Below are 20020 nucleotides of genomic sequence, written 5' to 3' on the forward strand. Positions count from 1 at the left end.
GGAGAGATTGGACACTTTTCTTAAGAGAACTGGACAAGTGTTCCTCTGCTGGGATCCACCACTACATTGATATCCTTCCCTGTTTCACAAGAGTGAATCGCCCTCCCAGCTTAGTGCCACAGCACCTACATGTAGGCAAATCAGGGTCTTTTCAAACATTGTGCTGTGTGGGCTACCCATGCCTTGACTTGCCTTCCCGTGGGGGGCTCAGGACCACTGGTCACACTGCTGGGGACAGAAGGACAGGGCTGTACATCTGCTTCGCTGCTCTTTGGGGAGGGGAAGGTGCCAGCAGATCTGATTAGGGGTGGCTAACTTTGACCCACTAGGAAGGCAGCTCTTGCTGCCCCGCTGCCCGGATCTGTTTCCATTGCCACGTTGGCTCCAGCTAACAACTAGGGGCTTGTCTCTGTCCTGGCTGTGTGCGGAGATGCTCAGCGGGAGCGTACTGGAACTGCTAGCCCTGTGCCGGCTGGCCCGGCAGGAGGGGCAGACCAGTGCTCCCAGCCAGAGACTGACATTTCCAGTTCCGCAGGAGAGCTGCAGTGCTTCGAGTTACAGCCGAGCAGCTGCAAATCCAAGCTCTCACCAATGCCAAGCGGTTTGCAACACGCTCTCATCTCCAGTTTGACCAGCTCAGGTGCTGTGACTGCCACGGTCCGCAGCCGAGCCCTGGGAAACGTGCCTGCAAAGCAGAGCACAACACTTGGGCTTCTGGAGCAGAGCCTGGAGCAAGCCACCATCTGAGCGCAATCGCTCGCAGAAGCTTCTCATCCTCATTTCTGCCACCAGCGATGACTGCTGATGAATTCCCAGTGCTGCCCGAAGGGCAGGCTGACACGAGCTGCCTCTCAGGCTGCAGGGATGTCTGGGAGAGTGATGTTCCTGCCAGCACCGAAAACAGCGGCTGCTGTGTGACCTTTCCAGCCAGGTAGGCAGCAGCCTCCGCTCCCCAGCCCTCCCTCCCAGCTCAGCACCTCGTCCCCGGCCCTGCCCCACGGAGCAGCAGCGCAGCCTTACACCGGAGAGGATGTTGTTACGCGGATGTTCGTCCCTCCCGGGAGGTTCTCTGCAGCGTTGAAACCTCTTAGTGGTGGGATGCACAACCCTGGGTCTCCAGGGCTGGGAAATTCAAGGCACCCAGCAATGTGTTATTTCTTTCCATCGCCTTCTGCAGCACTGATCCGTCACCTCCAACACGAGGGCGAGGAAAGCAGTGGCAACGGCTCTTCGGGGCCTGGGGGTGGAGGGAAGGGGCCCCAGCGGTCAGCGTATCTTGCTTTCATCCAGCATTTCCTGAGCACGCCCGGGCGCTCCAGGCAGCTGCTCGGCAGCACAGGAAACCCCAGGGGCTGGGAAGCAGCAGCGGCCCAGGCAGGGAGGGCACAGGAGGGAGGGCAGAGCTGTCCAGAGACCCTCGGCAAGAGGGGAATCCGCACAGGTCAGCGCTGGAGCTACAGTCCGGCCTCTCCGCAACCTTCTGGCTATACAGAGATGCTGGCAAGCTTCTCCCTTTCCTTCCTACCGCAGGGAAACCCTGCGCTTGGAAATAACTAAGCCTCCTCTGTTCTATTCTACACCGTAAAGGCTCCGGTCTGGAGAAGACTCGAGTGGATGTCAGCTTGAAGAAGCACCAGGTGACTTAAGCCCCCGTGACGGCTTCTGCCTCTAGCCCTCAGCTGGAAAATGGTCAGGCTGGCCTAAAATAGGATCCAGTTTTTGTGGATCCAGTTCGGCTCCTATTCAGCACAGTTGTTCCAAGCAGCAGGAAGGGAAAAATGCCTGGGCTGCTTGCGGTGCTGCTCCTGGGCCCCTTAAGCCAGCCTATTAACACCTCTAATCGCCTGCGCCGGGACAATTTCCTGGTGGCTGCAGCGCAGTCCTGGCTTCGAGGCACCGCTAACCCGCAACTGCCCCGTATTAACACTTGTGATTGTTATGGGCGAGCAATTAGGCCACGCTCAGCCCGGCAAAGCGGCGGGAGCAATTATGACCATCCTATTAAAACTGACAGAGCTCGCTCTATATTTAGCAACACGGGGAACTGGCTGGGTTATTTTTTTCCCCTTCCTTAAATGATTTTCCCCAAGTCTCCATGGTCCATTTAGCTGGTTTCAGCCGCAGCCAGCTGTAAACTTTGGAGGGGGCATTCTCCGCTCCCAGCCATGTGCAGTTGTTATTTCCTCCGATAATGAGACCGGGCTGGAGCGGTGTCAGCAGGCTGGGGGGGGGGGGGGGGCTGTGCCCTATCTTTAACCATCAAACCTCTCTCCAGCCCACCTGTAAATCCCCCATGGGGGTCAGCGCTTGGTGGGTGAGGCGGTAGCGGGGCTGGAGAGACCACCCCAGAGGGAACACATCCCTCCTGGAGCCCATCTCCTGCGCACCGTCCCCATCCTTTTTATCCCAGACCCCAAAGGGATGGGGGGGGAAAGCTGTGCCCCCCAGGCATGGCTGAAGGGCTCCGGGGGTGGAGTGGGGGGCACAGGCAGCCGGTGCGGGGGGTGCCGATGCGGGTGTGGGTGCTATGGGGGGTGCCGGTGTGGGGTGCTGGGGGTGGGTGCTGGTGCCGGAGGGGTGCAGGTGTGGGTGCTGGGGTGGGTGCCGGTGGGGGGTGCCAGTGCAGGTGTGGGTGCTGGTGTGGGTGCTGGGAGGGGTGCAGGTGTGGGTGCTGTTGTGGGGGGGTGCCGGGGGTGGGTGCCCGTGCGGGTGCTGGGGGGGTGCCGGTGGGGGTGCAGGTGTGGGTGCCAGTGTGGGTGCTGGGGGGGGTTCATGTGTGGATGCGTGGGTGCCTGGGTGCAGGTGTGGGTGCCAGTGGGGGATGCTGGTGCGGGTGCCAGTGTGGGTGCCGGGGGGGGTTCAGGTGTGGGTGCGTGGGTGCCTGGGTGCAGGTGTGGGTGCCAGTGGGGGGTGCCGGTGTGGGGGGGTGCCGGGGGTGGGTGCCAGGATGGGTACTGGGGGTGGGTGCCGGGGGGGGGGGGGGGTGCAGGTGTGGGTGCTGGGGGGGGTTCATGTGTGGGTGCGTGGGTGCCTGGGTGCAGGTGTGGGTGCCAGTGGGGGGTGCTGGTGCGGGTGCTGGTGTGGGGGGGTGCTGGGGGTGGGTGCCAGTGTGGGTGCGTGGGTGCCTGGGTGCAGGTGTGGGTGCCAGTGCGGGGTGCCGGTGTGGAGGGGTGCTGGGGGTGGGTGCCAGGATGGGTACCGGGGGTGGGTGCCGGGGGGGGTTGCAGGTGTGGGTGCCGGTGTGGGTGCTGGGGAGGGTTCATGTGTGGGTGCGTGGGTGCCTGGGTGCAGGTGTGGGTGCCGGTGGGGGGGGGGGGGGGGTGCCGGGGGTGGGTGCCGGTCGGTATTCAGGTGTGGGTGCCTGTGTGTGGGGGTGCCGGGGGGGGGTTCAGGTGTGGGTGCCTGGGTGCAGGTGTGGGTGCCAGTGGGGGGTGCCGGTGTGGGGGGGTGCCGGGGGTGGGTACCGGGGGTGGGTGCCGGGGAGGGGGGGGGGGGGGTGCCGGAGGTGGGTGCCGGTCGGTATTCAGGTGTGGGTGCCTGTGTGGGGGGGTGCCGGGGGGGGGTTCAGGTGTGGGTGCGTGGGTGCCTGGGTGCAGGTGTGGGGGGGTGCCGGGGGTGGGTACCGGGGGTGGGTGCCGGGGAGGGGGGGGGGGGGGGTGCCGGGGGTGGGTGCCGGTCGGTATTCAGGTGTGGGTGCCTGTGTGTGGGGGTGCCGGGGGGGGGGGGGGGGTTCGGGTGCGGGTCCCGCTGACCTCACAATGCGGGCGGGCGCTGAGGCGGGCGGCGGGAGGCGGGCCGGTGACTCATGGCTTCCCAACGGCGGGCGGCTCCTCCCCGCGGCCGCCGGCCCCGCCGCAGCCCCCGGCACATGGGCCGAGGCTCCGGGAGCGGGGAATTGGTTATGGCCGTACCTCCCGGCCGCTGTCCCGACTGTCCGGGACCGGAACGGGGCGGCGGTGGTGGTGGTGGTGGTGGTGGTGGGACCGGGAGCGGGAGCGGGACCCCCGCCGTGCCCCATCTCGGTATTGCGGTGGATGAGGGGGACGTGCTGCCCGGAGCGCTGCGGCTCATGCGGGAGCTGAGACCCGGTTGGGAGCCGGCGAGGGTGAAAACCAAGGTACGACCCACCGGGGGGGGGCGGGGGGAGCCTGCGTGGACCCCCCGCGGGGATCTTCCGAAGGGGGTGCGGAGCCCAGCTTGGGGGGCTATAGGGTCCTCCCGAGAGGGGGGCTGGGGGCTGGTCCCGGGGTGCTATAGGGCCTGCCCTGGGGTTGTATCGAGCTCGCTCTTGGGGGGCTCTAAGGTCCACGTGAGGGTGACTGTAGGACCCGCTCTGGGGGGCTATAGGACCTGCCAAGGAGGGTACGACGTCCCGTCCCCCCATCCCCGGTTCTCCGCTCTCGGAACGTAACCGGGGCCCGTCGGATGCGCAAAGGTGTGACACTTTGGGGACCCCTCGGGCAGTCACCCGAGCGGTGACTGTGAAGGCAGGTGTGTCCCCAGGGTCCCTCGAGGCCACCAAGGTGGGTGAAGACTGAGGGGGATGCCGGGGGTGGCACCTTGCACTGCTGGTTCCCCGTGGAGCCTGTCCTGCAGGTCCTGCATCCCTGCCTGCACCCAGTGCTGCCAGACCCCTGCCTGCACCCAGTCCTGCCAGACCCCTGCCCGCAGGAGTAGCTGCTCCCAGGAACAAGTCTCGCTTGGGTTACTTGTTGGCTTGCACCTTTGCCGAGTTGCATGGGCTTGAGCGCAGGTTCGGATGGGAGCTGGGACTCGGCGCTGGATTCCTTTTGCACGGGACGGGGCTTGGCTGTCCGGAGCTGGCAGAGCTTTGCTGCAGCGGGTGGGAGAGCGAGGGTGCCAGGTCTCCGGTGATGTCTGTGCCCTCAGTGGGCTCCTGGCGATGGGCACGGGAGTGTGGAGGTGGCAGAGCTGGGTGCACTTTAAATGTATACAAGTGTGTATGCATGTCCTCTGAAGGCACACACTTCCCGTGTGCCTGGAGTGTCATTAAAAATGTATTAATAGCCAAGTGTAATTAAATACAAGAAGCTGCAGGAACATACATATGAAAGGGCAGATGGCAATAGGCAGGAAGCTGGGAGTTTGAGTTCCTCAGAGCACGTAGTTGTAGGGGCAGGAAATGTCTCGGGCTCTGTGCAGCACCGAGCACAGACCTCGGTGGCAATGGTTGTTTGAGAAGGACCCCGGGTCTCTGGTATCCAGGCTCTCTTCAGGCATCAGAGGGGGTCAGTGTTGAACAGCAGCTTGTGTGTGCGTGCGTGTGGTTTTAATTAAAAAAAAAAAAAAAAAAAGGGCAGAAAAAAACCACCCTTGGGAGTTGTGGGGGGGAAACCTCCAGTTGCATTTCTCTTAGCTGCTATTGCAAGAGCTGTTCGGGAGGGGATTGGAGCAGTGCACTGGTCCTCAGCTGGTTCCTATTAGCGTTCCTGTTCGCTTTCCTCCGTGCACTGGAGCGGTGCCCGGTTCACACCACCTCGTTGCACGGTGTCAGTGCTCAGCTGCTTGCAGGGGCCGTACCAGGCTGTGCCGGTGACGCGGAAAAATCTCCCGGTGCTTGGGGCAGGGTGTGGAAGACGGGAAGGAAGAGTCTGGGTGCTTGGCCTCCTCCACATGCCCTCTTCTTGCTGGGGTCTTCAGCCCCCTGTGCTCCAGGTCATGCCTGCTTTCCAGGACTCCTGCTCCTCATCCTTTAAGCTCTATCCCTGGGCAGAAGCATCTCCATACCAAGAAGGCACAGGCGGTATCGGTGAGTCAGCCAGCCACGCTGTCAGGGAAGCACGCACTCCTCCATCCCTCATCCGGCGATTAGAAGAGCAGCCCCTGCGAGGACTTTGGCATGGCTGGACTTTTTTAGCCCAACTTTGGCAACAAGTTGCCCTATTGCAGTCCTGCCCTGGGCTGCCGGCTGCCTGTCGGGCTGGGGAGGGGTGCTGGGGGGGTGCCTGCACGAGGAGGCAGCCGACACGGCGCTGCTTTGGGGATGCCGAGGGTTCTCACGGCAGGAACAGCACCGGCATGTCGGATGGAGCTGCTTCGCTTCAGCACCTTTGCACAGGGCTTGGGTCTTGCTTTGTATTTAATTGCTGCAAGGCTCCTGGTGTGGAGTCACACTCGCTTTCCCCCCGCCTCCCTGCTGTCACACAACCGCAGCAGGGAAGGATTTGGGCTGGTAGCAGTGCTGTGGCCCTGCTGATAGCTGACTGCACTTTGGATCTACAAGGAATAGCACTGGGCATCTGCCAAGCAACCGTGCTTGTTCCTCAGGAGCTGGAGGAGCTGCCGCCTCCAAAGCAGGCAAGCCCCTGAGTGCGTGTGTGCAGGTTGCTGATGAACCACGTGTGAGTCTCCAAAGTTAGTGGCCTGGAATTCAGGGGGGATAAGGCTCAGTAATCCCTTTAAACCTGCTGGAAAGGGCTGATCAGGCTGTCGAGCAGCAAAACAAAGCAGCGCGAGGACTTCGCAGGCGAGGCAGCGCTGAGCATCTTGACGCGCGGCCGATGTGCGTGTGGCTGATGGAGGGCACTGGCCCCAGGGTGCACTGTCTTCTGCAGGGGTGGGCCGTGACGCTTTTTGCTTGCTGAATTTCTGGCCTCTGGGGCCTGGCAAGACAAGGAAAGGAGAGAGACGAGGGTGGCACCGTGGTGGAAACGCAGATTATCTGCCCTGGGAAAAGCAGCTCGCTTGCTTGAGAAGGTTCAGCCCTGCCCAGCTGCAGCCGAGGGGGCAGCAGCCCACCAGGGACATGGTGGCCAGCTCGCTGCTTGCTGTGCTCACCCCAAATCCAACACCAGCCAGCTGTGTAACGAGGGGTGTTAGCGCTGTCTAACTTTGGGTGTCTCATTTTAGTGCTTTGAGTTTCCCTTGGGAGGCTGCATGGGGAGCCCTATATATAGGCACCCTATACAGGAGCGTGAGTTGCTGAGTGGGATGTCTAAAATTAGCTGTCCCACCCCCAAGCACCGCTGCTGCCGTAGCACGTGCCCTCGCCCCCCCCTCCCGCTCCGTCAGCATCACATCTGCTCCGGCTCCCCAAACCCAAAGGGGATAAGGAAATCGCTCTCGTGGGGAACAGCGGGACCCCGGCACGCTCGGCCTCGGTGCCGAGCAGGAGCCGCGTGGGGCTGAGCATCCTGCCTGCGTGGGGGATAATGGGGTAGGAGTTTCCCGAGGAGCGATGGAGACCCGAACCCCTCGGTGCACCGGAGGCGACTGAAATCGCTGCGGGATCGGGAGAGGAGCCCGGCGCGGGCGGCAGCGGCAGCCCCTGCATGTGCACGGGCAGGCGGCCAAGCCGGGGCGACGGGAGAACAAAACTCTCTTTCCATCTGTGAGAAGCCATCAGAGCAATGACACGAGACGTCCCCAGCAGAGACGTCCCTGCCTATCAGCGACCCGGCCCCGTGGGGAGGGTCGGGAGGAGGAGACGGGGTGGCGGTGTTTGCTCCGTGTTGTTTGCCGGGTGTTTGTGGGTTGTTTTATTTTTTTTTTTCATTTTGTGCCAAAAGATTTATGCTGATTGTTTGGGAGCGATTCCCGGGGCCGCTCGGATGCCAAGCGTGCTGGCGGCACATCTGGCCTGAGCTATTCCTGAGCTTCCAGGTGAAAAATGGCAGGATTTCCACCCAAACCGCCAGCTTTGTGCAGAGCCCCAGTACGAGTGCGAGCCTCGAGGCCTTGCAAACTCATGCCATCTGCTGCGGGAGCTTTCCTGGCTGCCGTGGGCACTGCTGCTTTGTGCTTTCTTTTGCCCGTTATTGCCTTTGCCACGTTGCTTTCTCCCTGGAGTATGCTGGTGGGAAGGGGGTTTCCCCTATCCCCAGCTGGCACGGCAGGGATATACAGGCATCGGCTCTACCACCCTTCTCCCCCTCCAGCTCTTCACCGATGGCATCACCAACAAGCTGGTGGCCTGCTACACGGACGAGGGCATGGCGGACGCGGTGCTGGTCCGTGTCTACGGCAGGAAGACGGAGCTCTTCGTGGACCGGGAGACGGAGCTGAGGAACTTTCAGGTGCTGCGTGCCCACGGCTGTGCCCCTGACCTCTACTGCGCCTTCCAGAACGGGCTCTGCTACCAGTTCCTGCCGGGCATCGCGCTGGGGCCCGACCACGTGCGGGACCCCCACATCTTCAGGTGTGCAGGACCCCCGTGTCCTTGGATGTGTGGGTCTGGAGAGGAGCCATGGGACAGGGGAACCAGTGCTTCTCTGGGCTAGAGGGGTTTGCTCCGCATTTCCAGCGCTCCCGCTCACTCCCTTCGATCCAGACTGGTGCTCACTGATGTGCACAGACCTGGGTGGTGCTGGGTGATAAATGAGCCGAACTGCAGCCGGCTTTATCACCACGTTTTTAAAGCATCAGCTTTTGGTGAATAGAGATTTTGCGAGAACCACGGCTTTTATCTGAACTTGCCCTGAAAAGGTGAATGCTGCTTTTGACCCAGACAAGGTCTTGAAATACTTCAGAGGTTTGTAGCTGAAGTGGAGGGGAGTTTCAGCTGTGCTGACCTCACGGTTTTAAACATAGCTTTCAGGAAACGTCCCTCAAAGACGTCTCAAGGCTGGTTTTGAGGAGCGCTCCTCTTGGGGATGCTGCTGCACAGCCACCTCTCACCCACCCATCTGCCTTTCCTTCCAGGCTGGTGGCCCAGGAGATGGCCCGGGTACACGCCATCCACGCCAACGGGAGCCTCCCCAAGCCCATCCTCTGGCAGAAGCTGCACAAATACCTCACCCTCGTGAAGACGGAACTCAGCCCAAAGGTATCCAACCCCAGGTAAAGGCAGAGGGATCCCAAAGAGCCAGGCTCTGGCTTGGGCATCCGCTGCCCACCCATCTCTAAGTCTTCCCCGTACGGGACCGGGGGGAAGAGCCCCAGTTCCCAGGTAAAGCCTCCTTGGGTGTCTGGGGTTGCTGAGCAGAGCTGGGAATGGTGTCGGGGCTGGATCCGGCCACGTGGCCACTTCTGGATCACAATCCCTCCGTGACCAAACTCCTGGCCAAGCACCCAAGAGCAGGTGGGATGGAGGCATCTCCCTGCACCCATCACCTTCTTTCCGCCAGTCTGGGTGCAGTGTTAGAGCAGAGACAGCTCTGGGTTGTGTCTGTACAGCACCCAGGCAGGATCTGGCCTGAGCCAGAGACTCCCACCTGCTGTAATAATCCGCCACCTCATCCTTGCAAATCTAGCCTGCATTTTAAGCCCTCCCTAGAATAAGCTGAAGCTCAAGCCCTTCTTACGGTGGGGATCTGAGCAGCAAGGTTGAGCTGATGTTGGAGGGGATGCTAGAAACCCAGTATAGACTAAAGCAGCCCGTTCCCACTTCAAACCAGTTCATCCCATTTTTGGGAGCCTGGGTTCATGCCAGGTGAGTGCTGGGGTGTCTGGGAAGGATGCGGGCAGCCCCAAGAGGTGGTAGAGGTGAATGAACCCAAACGCAAGCGAATAATTAACCTGTTCCCTGAGCAGCAGTGGCAAGACACAGGGCTTTTCTCAGCACTCCCCCTGCTGCAGGTAGACTTTACCCAAGCCTGCACCTTCAGTGCAGCCAATTAGGTAATCATTAACTGGCTTTCTTCTTGGACTTGAAACTTCTGAGGTTACTGAGAGGGTACATGCTCTGGCAGAGTGAAAAAAAATTCCCGTTGCCTGGGGGTTTGTCAGGTGCTTTGGGGGAGCGAGCGTTGTGGGGCTTGGTGGCTGGTTGGGTGAATTTGGGGGATGGATGCGGGTGTTAGGGGGGAGAAGGGAAGGGCTGAGGCTGCACCGTGGCCTCTGCTGGGCTCCCTGGGTACCACGCAGCACACCGGAGGATGTCCAAGCCAAACCTGGCCTCCCCACCGAAACTAGCCTCGTTAGCCCCGCTTTGTGTCACTGATGAGTTCCTTTATAAAATGCATGGAGGGAAGTGGGGGGCAATGCTGCCCCTCTGCCCCTGAGGGAGGTTCCCCGTGAGCAGAAGTGATTCCACCCCGTCCCCTTCCCCAGCCTCCAGCAGGATGTGCCCAGCCTGGAGATGCTTGAACACGAGCTGGCCTGGATGAAGGAAACGCTTTCCCAGCTGGGGTCCCCCGTCGTGCTTTGCCACAACGACCTGCTCTGCAAGAACATCATCTACGACGGGACACAAGGTTCGTGGCAGCAGCTTCGCGTGCCCGACAGAGGGGTCTGTCCCTCGCCCACCTCCCCAGGGGCCAGCAGCTCCATCTCCAGCCCCTCTTACAGCCCCTGCCTTTGCCTCCGCAGAGCACGTTCGCTTCATAGACTACGAGTACACCGGCTACAACTACCAGGCTTTCGACATTGGAAACCACTTTAATGAGTTTGCGGGTGAGTCGGGCTCCTCTCTGTGGCACTGAAGGTCGTCCACCCCCCACCCAGTTCCAGCGGCTGCCTCAGGGTCTCCCCATCCCTGGGGATGGAAGGGGCAGTTGCATCCCCAGTCCTGTGGTGGGAGATGGGTTAGCTCCTCCTTGGGCTGTCCAGGGTTAGAGGGATGTGTGAGGGAGGGTGTCTGCTGGCGTTGGGCAGCATGCTGCCGGCGGTGAGCAGCCTGGCTGCTGCTCCTGCTGGGATGCAATGCCTGCACAAGCCCGGCTCTTAACCACGCAAGGGCTGGGTGGGTGCCTTGAATCAGCAGGTTGATCCCCAGCTTGTGCACACCTGGAGCTGCAGGGGTTTCGCTCACCCGGTCGTGCATGGGGAGAGCGCCGTGGTCATGTCACTTTGCCCTGGAGAAACCCTTCCTTTCACCCTTCCGCCCCTCGGGCATCGCTGACTCCGGTTCCCCTCACAGGCGTGAAGGAGGTGGATTACCGCCTCTATCCCAGCAAGGAGACCCAGCTGCAGTGGCTGCGCTCCTACCTGCAGGCGTACAAGCAGCTCACCCAGGGGAGCGAAGGAGGCATGGGAGTGGCCGTGTCCGAGGAGGAGCTGGAGGCTCTCTACGTGCAAGTGAACAAATTTTCTTTGGTAAGCGGTGGAGATGGGAAGGAGCCAGCCTCTCTCGAGGGCTGCCTGTGGGATGGGTTTTCCTCTGCTCTCAAGTGAGCCGGGGCTTCGTGCTGCAGCTCGGCTGGCGAGGATGGGGGTGCAGGTACCAGCTTGGGGGCACCTGGGGCAGGAGGCTGCCCCAAAGAGCCCGGCTGCACCTCAGAGACACTGAGCCCCTGGGCAAAGTCAAAAGCTAGGGCTGGCCATGCGCCAGCCCACCGACACGTGTCAAGGGGCAGCGTGTCTGTGATAGCTGTGGCCTTGGACGTCCCTTCAGAGAGGCCAGGCACAGCCAAGCACAAGGAAATCCTCTTTGGTAAATGCCATGGGCAGGCAGAGCCCATTTTCTGGAAACTTAGGGCAAAATTTCGGCTGGTTTCCTGGCTGGAGCTGCCAGGAGGGACATCCCAGCTGCAAACGCAGAGACTGGTACCCTAGGCACGCTGTGCGGCTGTTCAGCATCCTTGCTGCTGGCATCCCTCGCCCAGGCTGGGACCAGCCTCCGGAGCGTATAAAAATACATGTGTGGGCCAGCCCCAGCTGGCTGTCACCCCGCATCCTGTCGTCACAGCCGCGGGACTTCTGGGACCCGGCCAGGAGAGGCACGAGCGACTCATCCCGCAGGCAGGGATGCTCCGTGCCGGTTTCTGATCCTTGTTTTTTTCTGTTGCAGGCATCCCATTTCCTCTGGGCGTGCTGGGGCCTAATCCAGGATAAATACTCTACCATAGACTTTAACTTCTTAAGGTGAGTCCGCCGGGACTTGGGGGGCATTTGCTCCCAGCTCAGTTCAGTGTTAAATGACTGGAGCAAGAGGATCCCAATGGTCCCTCTGTGCCAGAGGGATCCTCTGTGGCCAGGGGACACAGGGCTGGGGCGACGAGTATCTTACGTCTGTCCCTCTCTCCTTCCTCGGCAGATATGCAAAGCTAAGGTTTAAACAGTACTTCAAGATGAAGCCAGTGGTCACAGCCCTGCAGATCTCTAAATAGCATCTCCAGCCTGTGAGACTCCGAGCTATTTTGTCCTTGCTGCGTCCACAGCCCTCGCATCCCCCTCGCCCCTTCCCCACCCCAGCTGGGGGCGAGGGCAGGTCCTGATGGTGGGAAGGGGGAGGAGAGGAGCTCTGACCCAGCCACCGATTAAAGGAGACCCTGGACATACCTGAGACTGGACCGTGAGATGCTAGAGAGGACCAGGGCCTCGGAGAGGCCCCTGCCTACCCAAGGAAGCCTTACCATCGCCTTAACGCTGAGCCCCGGCTCGGACCCCGTGCCCGGCAGGTCCGTGCTTTGCTGGCGCTAGTGCTGCTTGACCTGGCACCCGGTTTGCTCCCTCTGTGCTGTCCCTGAGGGGGGAAACAGGTTCCCCCCCACCTGCTCAGGAGCCCCCAGAGCTGCCCAGTTGCTTTAGCTGCCCAACGCACACGCTGTGACCATTGCCTTCACTGCTCCTTCTGTCTTGCCCTGCCTGTTTGGTGCCACTTGGGCTCTCACCCCCAAACCAGCACCTTCTTTGGGTCCATATTGATCCTGGGCTTGGGGCTGTCTCTGAGCACGGGACCTTTTTTCCACGTGTGGTGGGTGCTGCTGCGCTCCGGCTCGGATAGTGCAAAGTAGCAAGGGGCAGGAACAGCCAGGAGCCACATGGGCTTGGGACCAGGAGGCTTTTGCTGGCAGGCGCTGGGTGCCTGCAACCCATGGGCTGGGCTCAGCCCGCAGCTGGCTCTGCTTTTCCCCATGGCCATGGTCTCCCAGATTCCCATGTGCTCCCTGCTCCCATCGTGGCTTCCCTCGTAGCATCCTGTGCTGCCAGAGCAAGGAGCTTCCAGCTCTGCCTTCCCCATCAGTCCCAGGGCCAGGGAGGTTGGTCATGCCCCTTATGTGGGCACCATCCCTGTGCTCTTCTCTTGGCTCTGTCCTTACCTGGCACTCCCTGGCAGGAGGTTGAACGGAGCCGACCTGCTCCATGAGCTGCACACAGCTTCATCCCGTCACCACTCAGCTGCTCCCCCACCACAGGCTCTGCGAGGGTGATCCTGGCCTGCTGAGCACTGTCCAGCTCGTGACAGTGGTTGTGCATCAGCTGGGAGGTGGAATCAGACCCCTCTGCTCCTACCTTGGCTGCTCAGCAAAGTGGTATGGGGACAAGGTGGCTGTCCCCCTCCACAAGGGCACAGGAACCTGCCCCAGCAAGAAGTGGGACTGTTGTTGCGTCTGGTGTTTGTTTTGGTGCAAAATAAAAGCTGCTGGTAGCTGGAAAATAGGGGATGACGGATCTGTGGGGACTGGTGCAGGACTTGTGCCGGAGCAGGGCTGGCATCCCTGGAGCCTGGGGGTGCATCCAGCCCTTCTCCTGCAGCTGGAGGTGTCCCCTCGCAGGGTGGGTTGACGATGTCCCTCCATGTCCCCAACCTCGCTTTGGGTGCTGCAGGGGAGCAGCAGCTGTGCAGCACGGGAGGGTGTTTGCATGCACTGCTCGCTGCTTCTTCCCCGTTGGCAGCAACAACTGCCAGGGCTTGTCCTTGTCCCAGAGCGATGCCCTGTGGTTTAAAAGAGCCTTCTGTCGAGTTGATCCCCCATCTTCATCGCGGGTGCCCCAGCAGCACCCTGAGGCCCTGCTGGGCTCTGGCAAGGGCAGGCTGGACTACTTGGCTGCAGCAGGCACTGGGCAGAGGAGGCTGAACCCCAAACCTGCTGCCACGTGGGGCGAGACCTTGAGAAAACACAGGTGAGAGGTGGGAAGGAGAGGGGAGCAGCTCGGGACCCACCACGGATGGACAGGGCAGGAGAAAAAGCTGAGAAACAGCACACATGAAAACATGGCAGGGAGCAAAAGCCTTAGGAGGGGGCTGTGCTGGAAGAAGGGGGGGGGAAACAAGCACTCCCCATCCATGCTCTGACTGCCTGGGGCGAGAGCTCCCCCTCCAACCCTCGGCTCTCCCCCAGCCCCAAGCTGGTAAAGTCCAGACCCAGATCTCTGCTCCAAAAAGTCATTTTTATTGTGCCAAGGGGTGGGGGGGACAATTGTAAACAAGTATGTGAAATATACAGGTTAAGTTACTCATTGTCTTATTAACAAAATAAAGCTCTATCTATATTTACAGTCTTTTAAAAAAAAAAAAAAAAAAAAGAGAGAGGAAGAGCTGCATCTTTGTCGGGCACATCTGCTTCCAGCCCCCTCTGCAGCACAGCCCATCCCACCCTGGGAGCCGGCACCCCTTCCCCAGGGACCCCAGCCCCAGCCAGAGCAGCACAGGGGACGGGAATAAATAATGCACTGATGAAGGGCAAGAGAGGAGAGAGGCGTTTGCTGGGTGGGTGAGGAGGCAAGATGCTCCCTTGGATAAAGAATCCCGATGGCAGCCCCGTGGGGTGCGGGGGAGCAGCACTGGGGCCCCGATGCTGCAGAGCTGCTGCTCTGGACCCCCCACCCTGGGACCGAAGACTTGGGTCCGCTGCAAATCCCCCATTGCAGGGCTCATCCCCGCTGCTGCAATCTGGAGCCCGGGCAGCCACAGCTCCTTCTGCACCCCCAGCAAAGGTCCCCACCGTGCCAGGCTGGAGGCCAGGCTGCGGCTGCGGCCGGAGCAGCGGTGCCTGTTTCTGGCTGTAGCCACAGGGCGGTGCACGGACTCTGTGCACAGCCGGACACTGTGCACGCACAGCCGGACACACAGCCATGCTGCATCCCAAATACCCCCTGGGCCAGGCTCTGACCAAAGCAAGGTTGTTGGGTTTTTTTTTTCAAATTTTTTTTTTTTTTTTTAATTGCTGTTATTTTTCTCTCCCTTTCTGGTTTTCACAATGCAGATCGCAGGTGGAGCTTACAGCTTGCAGAGCTGGGGTGCAGGAGGGAGAGGTCCCTGGGGACGGATGGGGCACGTACCCACCACAGCCAGGGCTTGTGCCCGACAGTGCCCGGGGCAGGGGCTGGCGGAGGGCCGGGGTGACTGCACAGCCAGAGAACAGGCACCCGCTTTATTTACAAAGTGGGCCAGAGCTGTCAGGATCATAAAGGGCTTCTCGGAGCCCTTGGCTGGTACTTGGGGCAGGCGAGAGCTAAAAATGGCTCCATGGGAATTTGCTGGCAGGCTTTAAAGACCGAGTGGGAAATGCAGCGGGGAGGTCAGACGGGGCTGAGCGAGGGACAAGCGTGTCCCCATCCCGTGACCCCAGCAGCAGTGGCTGGCGGCTGCAGGTGATGCTCTCTGCAAAGGACCCATGGGTGCTGGAGGGCTGGGAGATGCTCTGGAGGTTTTCCGGCATCCTGATACCCCCAGGTACCTCCTGGGGGGGGGGCTGCAGGTGGGTGACAGCTCAGCAGCCGTGGCACCCATATCCCCGGGCCAGGTGGCCTCAGCTCCCCATGCCCCTGCCACTAGAACAAGGCTGAACCAGCCCTCACCAGCTTGCCCAGAGGGGTCAGTACATCCCTGCCATGGCCCCGTGCAGTGCACATCACTGCTCATCACCCCCCCCGGGAAGCCCCCCCACCCAAAATGCTGGGATGCCCACCTTCCTGGGACCCATTTGCAGGCAGGCAGCAGCGACTCCTCCGTGCCGGGGTAGCAGCTCTCCTCTGCTCCCAGCACAGCCCTTCAGCCGAGTCCCATCCCATCAGGGGATGCTGTGACCTCCTTTTTGGTGGCAGCCAGCCCTGCCGCCCCCCCCGCCCCCCCCGCCCCCCACGCCGGCCCCCCCTCAGTCCGTCAGCACCACCAGCTCGCCATCGCTCTTGTCCTCGCCCTCCGAGTCCTCCTCCTCGCTGTAGCGGTACATCTCACCGTCGGCCACCGAGTGCCCGTCATCCCCGCCGTCGCCCTCCTTGAGGCTACGCGTGTTGATGATGACGGGCATGCTGGGGTCCATGCTGCGGGGCAGGTAGTGCTCCATCAGGGGGGACGTCAGCTGCATGCCCACCGGCCGCTGGTACAACACATCCGAGGATGCAGGAGGCATCTGGCTGCCCTGGGGCCTGCGGGACAGGGGAATGCAATCACCGGCCGGGGCGTCGAGGTGGTCCCCTTGCCTCCCCCTGCCTCCTGGGGCACCCACCCTACAGGCACCGCAGCAAGCCCCCTCGGATGGACGAAGGGGCCCGTTACCCTATCAAGTAGCCCTGCCTGGCGTCCTGCCGCCGGTTCCTCATCAGCGCCTTGTACTCGCCCACGCGCAGCCGCTTTCCCTCCACGATGCAGGTGCGTTTGGGTCGGGGCTTGTACTTATAGTCGGGGTATTTCTCCAGGTGCTGCCGGCTCAGCCGGGCTTGCTCCTCGTAGTAGGGCTGCTTCTCCTGGTTCGTCATGGACTTCCACCGGGAGCCTGTGCAAAGAGGAGCCGCAGGGCATACTTAACACCCCGCCTGCTGTGACAAAACCCATGCCGGCTCCCGGCTGGGATAACCGTCGCAAGAGTTAATTAATACTCATACCAAACAAACAGCACCTGAATTTGCACACAGTCGGTGAGGGCGGCTGCACCGGTGGGAGCCCCGTGCCGCAGAGCGCAGCCAGCCCTCCTGGCACACCGGGAACAGGTTCCCAGCCCTGACCTTCCCCGGGCACCCCTTGGGCCACAGCTTTTGATCCTCTCCAAGGTATGGCGAGCAGGTGCTGCAGCTAAAATAGGCTGTGCCGGCGTGTGACTCACGTCCCCCCGCTGGCTGACCTTTATTGTCATCATTGCCAGCACCCCAGGCAGGAGGGCAAAGCAGGGCTCAGCACAAAGGCTGCTGGGCTGGGAGAGGGGCTCGGGGCCAGGCTGGCAGAGAGAAGGGATTAATCCCCTCGGCTCAGCACCTGGGAGGGTGCAGCTGGACCAGCGTCCAGTTTGGGAGACAGAAGGACAAGCTGGAGATGCTTGGAGATCCTCAACATCCTTGGAGGTGCTCAGAGTCAAAAGGACACAGCCCTTATGGCACTATGGAGTTAGCTGGGCTTTGGGCTGGGGACCTCCAGAGACACCCCCCCCATCACCTAAATCCTCCTGTAAGTCCCCACATGCCCCTTTCCTGGGTGTCCTTCACCTGCTAGCATGGCCCAGCTCCCCCAGGGAGATCCACCTCCCACACCTGCACCACAAGCCAGGTGGCCCAGGTAAACTGAGGCACGGAGGCATGCAAGCCCCTTGCCCATGGTGTTCTCCACCAGCTCCTTCCCCATGTGCTCAGCCCCTCGCACTGGCTCAGACCCACATTTCCAGGAGCAGGAGAGCACGCAGGAACCAAACCCCGGTCTGGGTGCGTACTGGCTCTGGATCACTCATCCATCTGCTAAATTTGCACCCCTCAAGCCGTGAGCAGCTCCGACTCCCTGGGCAGAACCATACCAGCTATTTAAAGCCATGGACATCTACCATGACAGCAAGCGACTCACCACAGAGCAGCCACTCCCGGCCCCCCCATGGTCATGAGACTTAAGCAGAGCAGATCCTGCCCGTGTGCTTCTTCAAAGGGAAAAACTTGATGTTGTCTCGTTTTTTTTCTTTAACAAGCAGAGCTGCTAAAATGAGTCTGTGGCAGAGCGAGGTGCGGGTGTCAGAGGTAACCCGTGGTGCGGCTGCATTGCACCAGCGCACACTCGCTCCTGGCCCTTCGGATGGGCTCACTGGTGACCACACCGCTCGCTTTTAATAGTGACACGGACACGGGGAAGGGCTGGTGTGATCGAGAGGCGCAGCAGGACGCTGCTGTCAGGGGGGTATAAGACGTTGGCCGGATGAGACCCACGAGTGATGCTACAACAGGGGTAGCATCATCCCGGTGGGCATCACCCGTACACGGATGGCTGAGGACGAGCAGAGCGAGGAGCTGGATGGAGCTTGTGTCGCCCCATGGGGATGCTGAGTAGGGGTCCTGCCCCAGCCCCCCACCGCCATCCCCGGCACTCACCCAGGATCTTGCTGATGCTGGAGTTGTGCATGTCCGGGAAGGCCTGCAAAATCTTCCTCCTCTCGTCCTTCGCCCACACCATGAAGGCGTTCATGGGCCGCTTGATGTGGTTGTTGTTCCTGGACTCGGGGAAGTGCCGTGAGCCTGCGAGGGAAACCCGGCCGAGGTCAGGAGCCAGAGGAAGGAGCAAGCCGGGGGGGGTTACACCACAGTGCTCTCAGCCGTCCTTACCATCCATCTCACAGGTCAACAGAGCCTCGTCCAGCCGGTGGGCAGGGGTCTCCTCCATCCGCTCCTTCACCGGGGAAGAATCAATCCCAACGTGGTCCTGCAGGAGAGGGGAGAGTCAGGAACCAGTTCCAAGCCAGCGAGCCCACCCACAGATGGAGAATTGACTCTGGCCGCTGACAGTGCGGTCGGAGAGGGGGACAGTGACCACCCGGCAGGCATCCCTCACCTTGCGGTAGGGGTTGCTCAGCGATCCCTCCATGGCTCCGCTGTGGCCATGCAGCAGCTGCCGCGCATCTTGGATGGCTTTGGTGATGGCATCGCCTTCGCCCAGGAACCCTGGCAGGACACCGGCACAGACACCCATCAGCACCAGCGCCCACTCCCCCGACACCCTGCAGCACCCCATCCCACCCCAGCAATCACAACTGTGTGCCCCAAGGGGGTGGCACAGAGCAGTAGGTGCCCACCCAGGCCACCCCAGGGAGGAGGGACCCCAGGGAGCAGAGATGTCCCCTGTCTCTCGAGGTGGCCGGTGAAGGGCATGGGACCATCCATCGGTGAAGGCACTTGGGAACCCACCCAGAGGCAGGTTGGATGGGCTGGTCTGCAGGTCCCTGGTGGCCCCGTGACTCGGCGTGAGGGACTGGCAGCTGCTCATCTTCAAACTGGGTGAGCTGGAGGCACTGGGGAGGTCGGAACCTTTGGGTTTGGCTGTCAGGTTCAGCGGCTGCGAGGTCTCCTGTGGCGGAGGGGAGGTGGGGGGTGAAGCACAAGCCCCTGCAGCACCCCAGCCCGGGGGATGGAGATGCTTTGGGGCTGTACCTGCATCTGGAGGTGGCCCGAGCCGGCGGGTCTCTTCAGCGTAGGAGGAGGGGGGCTGTGCAGCAGCTGCACCGGGTAATCCACTGCGGGGAGCAGAGGGAGAGGGGTTGGGGGACAAGGCCACCCCGCAGGGCTGGGGCAGTCCCGGGGCACCCCGCTCACCTGGTTTGCAGGGGATGGGCTGGATGGGCAGCGCTAACTGGGAGTCGGGAGTGACGGGAAGAGGCTGGTGGCTGGGGGTGAAGGCGGGAATCATGACGTAGGGCATGTTCACCTGCTGGAGGGAAGATGGGGAGAGAAGCAGAGAGACGAGATAACCACTGCGGGACACTGCAGGCAGGTGCCATCCCCTTGCCTGGTCCCGGGAGGGGACACAAGTCCGGCACACGAGGGGGCTGCAATCACCCAGCACGGGAAGGGGGACACGGGGAGATGTCCCCCGCCTTTACCTGGATCTGTTGCTGCAGCAGGTTGATTTTGTGCTGCTGCTGGATGAGCTGCTGCTGCTGCTTGGCGATCTGGCAGGAGGGAGACAGCGGGGCTCAGCGGCAGCAATGGCAGCGCCGAGCTGGCCCCGGCAGGGCTGTGGCCCGGCATGAACTGCCCAACACCGGCAAAATGGAGACAAGGGGGCTGCGGAGGGTCCCAAGGGCCGTGGGGAGGGTGGGCAGGGGGTGGCTGAGCTGTTCCTGAGCCTCCTCAAGGGGCACAGGGAGAAACAGGCTGGGAGGGACGGCGTCACCCCCATGCCAGGGGGTGTCACCCCTGCCCTTAGCACCGTATGGGCCACCGGAGAGGAAAAAATAGGTGTTCAAAGAGCAAAGAGAGCACAGTCAGGAAGGACCCAGTGTGGTTTAATTATTTTAAGGAGTGCGATTCCCATCTTCTTTGACTCTCGTCCTCCCAGCACCCGGGAGCGAGACAGGGAGTCTTTGGGATGGGCACAGAAAATGGGATGGTGTCTGGTCAGACAGAGAAGTCCCGCTGCCCCCGACGCCAAAGCCACCTCCCCAGCACTCCCAGGGGGACCCTGTCCTGGTCCTGCACCAGTGGCCAGCAG

The 20020-nt window shown here is 61.5% G+C and overlaps 2 protein-coding genes across 8 annotated transcripts in view; one reads left to right on the forward strand and one right to left on the reverse strand.

Moving 5' to 3' along the window:
* The first annotated feature begins 3868 nt into the window (after positions 1 to 3868).
* On the forward strand, positions 3869 to 12032 carry ETNK2 (ethanolamine kinase 2). 3 transcript variants are annotated; one of them, XM_049831869.1, is made up of 8 exons: positions 3869 to 4117; positions 7899 to 8158; positions 8662 to 8799; positions 10012 to 10154; positions 10270 to 10353; positions 10820 to 10995; positions 11690 to 11763; positions 11936 to 12032. In XM_049831869.1, the coding sequence occupies exons 1-8, from the start codon at positions 3869 to 3871 to the stop codon at positions 12006 to 12008; spliced, it is 1197 nt and encodes a 398-aa protein (XP_049687826.1). In that variant the 3' UTR covers positions 12009 to 12032. The 3 variants fall into 3 exon arrangements, with proteins under 3 accessions (XP_049687826.1, XP_049687828.1, XP_049687827.1); XM_049831871.1 differs by lacking the exon at positions 3869 to 4117 and adding an exon at positions 5356 to 5770; XM_049831870.1 differs by lacking the exon at positions 3869 to 4117 and adding an exon at positions 7275 to 7623.
* A 3687-nt stretch (positions 12033 to 15719) lies between these two features.
* SOX13 (SRY-box transcription factor 13) overlaps positions 15720 to 20020 on the reverse strand; it is a 40686-nt gene continuing 36385 nt past the window's right edge. For all 5 annotated transcript variants that reach the window (XM_049831865.1, XM_049831864.1, XM_049831868.1 and 2 more), the window contains 9 exons: positions 19410 to 19478; positions 19123 to 19237; positions 18961 to 19043; positions 18718 to 18877; positions 18365 to 18474; positions 18139 to 18235; positions 17908 to 18051; positions 16124 to 16340; positions 15720 to 15993 (listed from right to left, as the gene is read on the reverse strand). In XM_049831865.1, the coding sequence (XP_049687822.1) occupies positions 15720 to 15993; positions 16124 to 16340; positions 17908 to 18051; positions 18139 to 18235; positions 18365 to 18474; positions 18718 to 18877; positions 18961 to 19043; positions 19123 to 19237; positions 19410 to 19478 (1269 nt within the window). The remainder of the gene's footprint in view (positions 15994 to 16123; positions 16341 to 17907; positions 18052 to 18138; positions 18236 to 18364; positions 18475 to 18717; positions 18878 to 18960; positions 19044 to 19122; positions 19238 to 19409; positions 19479 to 20020) is intronic.

This window comes from Accipiter gentilis, chromosome 29, assembly GCF_929443795.1.
Source record: "Accipiter gentilis chromosome 29, bAccGen1.1, whole genome shotgun sequence".
In the NCBI taxonomy this organism is placed as follows: Eukaryota; Metazoa; Chordata; class Aves; order Accipitriformes; family Accipitridae; genus Astur; species Astur gentilis.